This window comes from Pagrus major, chromosome 18 (assembly GCF_040436345.1).
Source record: "Pagrus major chromosome 18, Pma_NU_1.0".
Classification (NCBI taxonomy): Eukaryota; Metazoa; Chordata; class Actinopteri; order Spariformes; family Sparidae; genus Pagrus; species Pagrus major.
This window is the reverse complement of record NC_133232.1, coordinates 35,845,560-35,851,812: the sequence shown is the minus strand read 5'-3', so window position 1 is coordinate 35,851,812 and position 6,253 is coordinate 35,845,560. Positions and strand designations below refer to the sequence as shown.

Sequence of the window (6,253 nt, the reverse complement as noted above, 5' to 3'; positions counted from 1 at the left end):
TTTGAGTTTAAACTACTTTCTATCTATCTATCTATCTGTCTGTCTGTCTGTCTGTCTGTCTGTCTCCTGAAAAAATCATTACATTACAGGTGACATCACCTGTAATGTCTGTGTGGGCTGCAGGACCAACAATGATACTCTACCGCCCTCAAGTGGGAAGTTACAGAAATTACACACACCCATGGCTTTACTACAGAATATTCAGACAAATGCACATTCCGTGGGGTAGTTTTCAGTTTAATCATTATTCATTAACATTGATAAATGATTTAGGAAAAGCACCTTTTTTAATGTATGCTTTTATTGTGTATCGCCTATTTCCGGTTACAAACCGTGCGTCCTACCACGCATGCGCAAAATTAAACCGTGTGGCGGGGAATCACAATAAACAAACTTCCTGGTTGGCGAGTGGACACCCTGCTGGCGCACACTTTTACCCAGGAGCGGCTCTTAAATGCTGAACTAGAAGATGGTCGAGGGTCCAGGATGCACGCTGAACGGGGAGAAGATCCGCGCAAAAGTCCAGAAAGGGCAGAAAATGAAGGAGATCAGAGGAAGTTTGATAACTTCGAAGGTTTGTCTTGATTTCTCCGCGCAGCACAACAACGAGCTAACGTGTCTGCACAAAACATTACTGCTAGCTAGTTTTTGCTGGATAATGTAAGCAGCTGCGTTCAGCTGTTGCAGCTAACCAGTTTGTGTTTGTTGACAGAAACGCAGCTCGGAGGGAGACGTCCTCCACAGCCTCAGTGGGTGTCAGTACTCCGGTGCCGAAACTCTGGGCAAGGAGCTCTTCATGTACTTTGGTGCGAGAGCGTTGAGGTAATGTACACACAGGTGAAGGTTGTGTAGCCAGGTACAGGCTTGTGCAGGTACAACGTTTACATAGGGTCCTTCACACCAAATACCAACATGTAGGCTGCAGAGGTCACATAGGACACACCTCTGTTATTAAATGTTACTGCTGCTTCTGTTTTATATGAATATTTATTATGAAGAGTTCAGCATTTATTTCCAATAGCATAGTATAGTATCACTAAATAGGACAAATGAGACACACCTCTGTTATTAAATGTTACTGCTTCTTCTATTTTATATGAATATTTTGAATTTTAGTCGTATTCTTTATAATCCTTTATAATTCTCCTGACAATAAACAAACATACCCATATTGTGCCTCTCTGAACTGTAAAAACATGTTGTTCACTTTGCTGTGTTGGTGTGTCCTATGTGACCTGTGTAGTGATAAAATCATATATAATATAAAATAGTACATTTTAATAAAAGGATATGTGTCTTATTTTTTTGTCCCGTTTAGTAATACAATTCAGCATTGGTTTGGAGTCACTGGGTCACATGACATGGAAGCTATTGAAAAGAAATGCTGAAGTTTCATAATAATTATTCATATAAAATAGAAGAAGCAGCAAATGTAATCAAAAGAGGTGTATCTCATTCGTCCCACTTAGCAATACAATGAGTAAGAGACACCGCTCTGTCCAATATCAACCTAAAACTACCTTCACCGCGGTCTTCATACTTCTGTTCCACAACATTTTAGAGGCAAAAATTGTACTTTACATGTATTTGATAACTGTAGTTACTAGTTACTTTGCAGGTTGTCTGCTGCATCGGAGCCAAAGTACCACATTTTTTAATACATTTCTTTTGTTGGCCGTCAGTTTTTCTTTTCAAAAGACCCACTTATTCTGATCATCAGGAATACTCTGAATACAGATCCAATAATCAGCCAACCCACAGTTTACAGTATATAGGCCCACTTACTAGACGTAATCATATTTACTCCTTTTATACATGAGTAGATTTAATGTCAGATACTTTAAGACTTTTACTCCAGTACTATTGGCATAGGTGGCCTTTACTTTTACCAGAGTGATACTTTAACACAATATCTTTACTTTTACTAAAGTATGATTTTTTGTTACCTTCTACAACACTGTGTGTGACTGTGTCTAAAGTCTGTGGAGGGTCTTTTTTGTGAGTGCTGGCTATCAAAATAAAATATGTAATAAGATATGATGCAAATGTCTGATTTGGCAAGAAAGCAACTCCTTGTTAACAAGTTGAGCATTCATTTGTAAACTTTTCCCTCTTTCTTTGTACTTAATGTGTCAAATTAATTTTGTTTTTTGTGTATTGCATTTGTGTGTTAGTATGTTGGTGGAACATAATGGAAACAAGCCATCAGGGTTCATTTTGTTTTTCCATCCTTGATGATTGTGGCCACTTTTGACAAAGTCCTCTCTCTATATGCAGGTAGAAGTAAATTAGAAGCACATTTGCTGGAAAGTTCATTGTGAGACTTGTTATGAACAAAATAACTAGACGGGATCCAGTGAGTCAAATATCTAAGATGCTTATAAACCAGAAGACTCTTAATTTGCTTTTATAAATGACAAAGAAAAGCAGCAAATCATTAAATATAACAAGCTGGAACCAGCAAATGTTTGACATTTATGCTCGAAAAAGGAATAAAACAGTTATTTAATTATTGAAATAGTTTGCAACTAATTTTCCTTGGATCAACTCATTGTTGTAGCTCTACTTCATATACTCTGAATGTAATATCAATAATGTATCGAGTTATAGTTATACTTATTTTATTTATTAAACAATGAAGACTGAATGATTTTTTTCTTTAATAATTAAAATATACAGCTGCACTGGTGTGAGCCAGCAGGTAGAAGTGTTGGAGCCATCCATGAGACCACTGTGAACCTGTGGCATTTCTATTCCACATCCAACCAGCAGGCCACCTTTCTGTCCCTTTGCTGTCAAGTCTTATATAAACTCACACATGCTGTCCTTAAATTTGTCTTCTCTCTCCATCATTCTTTTGTGCTCACATCCTTTTAGAGTGCACTTCGGTATGAATGGATCAATGCGTATAAACCCTGCTGAGAGGAAGGATAGGACCGGCTCCACACCGGTGCTGGAAATACACCTGACTAACGACATTGTGTGCTTCTTTGACAGCACAGTGGAAATAAGGTAACGGGGACACCAGCGTAGCCTAGATAGATTGAGGTGACAGAAGTTCACCTTGGGGTATGAGTCTCATTCAGTGAGTATGTCCTACATTAGGCCGTGTCTGAAGACAGTGGCTATTGTTGCATGAAAAACACAGTCTTGTGGCTCGACATTTGTCCTCTTCATTGACTGTAAGGCCCCGGTGTACTGCTCAGCTGCCAGACAGACATTTATTTCTAGTGTCTGAAAATGTCACCTGTGCTGTCCTAGCTCATAGCAAACAACTGAAACAGAATATATGGAAGAAAAAATGTGAAATATATAATCCCGAGAATGCACCAGTTGACCTTGTGGCAGCAGCTATATATTTTCTGAATTCTTCCAGCACTGTAAAGCTGTCTGCTTGCAGGTTGACAGAGGACTGTGAGCAAAGGGTGAGGGCTAGTGAGAGTCTGGATGTGTGCTCCCCCAAGTTCAGCTTCTCCCGCTCTGAGGAGGCAGTGAGGAGCCAGAGGAGCAGGATGCTCTGTGACGTTCTCCTAGACCAGGCCGTCATGCCGGGTGTCGGCAACATCATTAAAAACGAAGCCCTGTTCGACTCGGGCCTCCACCCAGCCGTGAAGGTATGGAAAAGATGATGGATTGTGTTCAGCAGAGGAACAAAAAAGAGGGTAAAAATGCAAGACAACTCTCAGAGAGAAAGTTTAAGCCCTTGTATTATTGAGTGATGCATTGCAATGAGGAGGGTGAAACAGGGTAAAGACAAACAGGCGCATTGCGGCACAGATATGCCTCCCCCTCGGTGCAGTTTGGAAATGTTTCTTTATTTGTATGATGTTTTTGTCTTTACTGAGAGTCAAATAGGGGTTTCCCTCTGATTTATAATATATTAGGCTCTGCATTATATAACACATCACTCAGATACTCTCTATTCCTGATGACTTTACAGTTTGCTTAATATTTTCATTAAGCAAACTGTAGAATAAAAAATGCGATATTTTGAGTGACCTATTCGCTGCCAGTAAGAGACACTTTGCAGCATGAATACTTCTATTACTCAGCTATTACAGGGGCTCTGCTCTGCTCCCCCTAGAAAGTATTAGATGGGGTATAAGAATATAGCACAGTGGACCACAACATTAATCTAGGACTTTTGGCCCCTTCTTCTTCTGGGACCACTGAATCTTTATGAGCCTCTCCTCCATTATTGAGCCCCTAGGTGTCCTTAAAGAGCTACAAGTGGTTTGTGTTTGTGTGCTCAGGATCTGTTTTTTCACTTTTTGAGCCAGAGTCAGGTCCTTGCTGCCTGGGCTGCAAGTGTTGCGTATACACTATGTAATTTTTCTCCATTGCATCATTTTAAATCCAGTTTCTCATTCATGTCTGGTGTGCTTTTATTGTTTATTTGCTTGTAGTATTGATTTTCTGACTGCGGAGCGGCGTTGGACTCTGTTTTGAAATGAAGAGCTATACAAATAAGGTTTATTTTCTCTCTGGCTGGGAACTGTAACTAACTGTGCTGCTTTATTCTCAGGTTCAGCAGCTGACAGACGAGCAGATCCACCACTTAGTGAAGATGACGCGTGATTTCACTCTTCTGTTTTACAAGGTAAGATTTTTGTACATTGACAGCAAAAAAAAAAAAGCAAAAAGCATTTGAAATAGTTTTGGTGGTAATCCTAGAACTGTATTTGCTTGTTGAGACGGATACACATTTACTTGGAGGTATTTAGCTGACAACTCATTTCAGCTGAATTGCAATAACGGATTAACTTAAAATCTTGTTTTGCTAAAGAAGGAGAGCAAAAGTCGAAGCCTCGCTGCCTTGAGAATAGACAAATATTCCTGTCCATGCATACTAGACAAGTAAGGAAGTAAGTGAATGTGTTTTCCTGTTCTCTTTATCCATGTCTCTTTATTCACTCTTGCCTGTCTTCCTCATCTCTATCAGTGTCGCAAATCTGGCTCTCCTCTCTACAAACATTACAAAGTCTACAAGCGTCCCCAGTGTGGCCAGTGCTTTCATGTCATCACAGTCTGTCGTCTTGGAGACAACGGCAGGATGACTTACTTCTGCGAGCGCTGTCAGAAGGGAGATCCCAGCGGGGTTGACATCAGGTAGAAATCCTCATAGACCTTTGGCACTTTGACTGAAAAGATACCGTCTTGCATTCGTGTAAGGACTGCTTGAAGTTTGGTCGGGGATCTGCTAAAGAAATGTTTGATACTTCAGGTACTTGGAGCATTATTGGAAAGATAAAAGCAGGGTTCATATGGGTGCTGGAAATCCTTGAACATGCTTTTAATTTGAATGTGGTGTGCAAAAGGTTTAAAATGTGGTTTGGTTTTTGATAAGGATGCATTCACATAGATTTAGCCGAAGGGACAGCACCTTCTGGATGGCATGGGTAAAACAAAGAAACCGTCTGATGGAATGGCAGGACGGCAAAACGACACGCATGACCAGATGTTGCTATATAGATGTTTATTACTTACAAAGAACGGAACGAAATATTTATTTTATGTTATTGTTTGTAATTGTTCCACGAAACATCCCATTGTATATTCTAACGTATTTTAACTTTAGACAGCTATACCATCGTCACCATTGCCAGTATTGCCTAATTCTGCTTCCCTACTCGTTCACTAAAATGATACTCGCTTTGTCGTCTGCTGTCTTATTTAGGCTGAGCGAGGTTATATAGGAGACCAAGTCGACTTACTCTCGGGTGACACATTTTAAATCATGAAACATTTTTGTTGTGTTTTCCTTTAATTCGTTACCCCGCTACAGAACGCCATCACAAATCATAATTTTGGTTGTTTATTGCACAATAACATCTGACTTAATGTGATTAAGTGAAATAATGATTTTGATGATACATTTATGTGTATAAATATGTAATTTACCACAGATGTTAGCTGCTTGAAAAGCTTCAATTTGATTATGAAGAAGGTGTAGGTGTGGGAAAACCTTTAAAAAAACGGTTTATCATGGCTCTTTTTGAGTAAAGGGGACGTGTGCTGTATATCACAATTCTTTATGCTAATTCCAGATAATTATGGTTTGCATAACATTTAGTGTAATTGCTTTTTTGGATTAACAAGATGATGCTTAATTAATTACATCCAATGAAATGTCTCATTGTAGGATACAATGTTTTTGTAGGCTTTTGATTCTTCTTAATTAATGATTTTAATTTAATAGTTTTAGTTCTTTATTACCATATGCACAACCGTTACAGTGAAGCAGATTTTGGCA

General features: G+C 39.2%; 1 protein-coding gene across 1 annotated transcript in view; it reads left to right on the top strand.

Annotated features, from left to right (window-relative positions):
- The first annotated feature begins 409 nt into the window (after positions 1–409).
- neil3 (nei-like DNA glycosylase 3) overlaps positions 410–6,253 on the top strand; it is an 11,115-nt gene continuing 5,271 nt past the window's right edge. The window contains exons 1-6 of the mRNA XM_073487699.1: positions 410–574; positions 713–822; positions 2,878–3,012; positions 3,401–3,614; positions 4,526–4,600; positions 4,943–5,109. Of these exons, the coding sequence (XP_073343800.1) occupies positions 470–574; positions 713–822; positions 2,878–3,012; positions 3,401–3,614; positions 4,526–4,600; positions 4,943–5,109 (806 nt within the window). The 5' untranslated portion in view covers positions 410–469. The remainder of the gene's footprint in view (positions 575–712; positions 823–2,877; positions 3,013–3,400; positions 3,615–4,525; positions 4,601–4,942; positions 5,110–6,253) is intronic.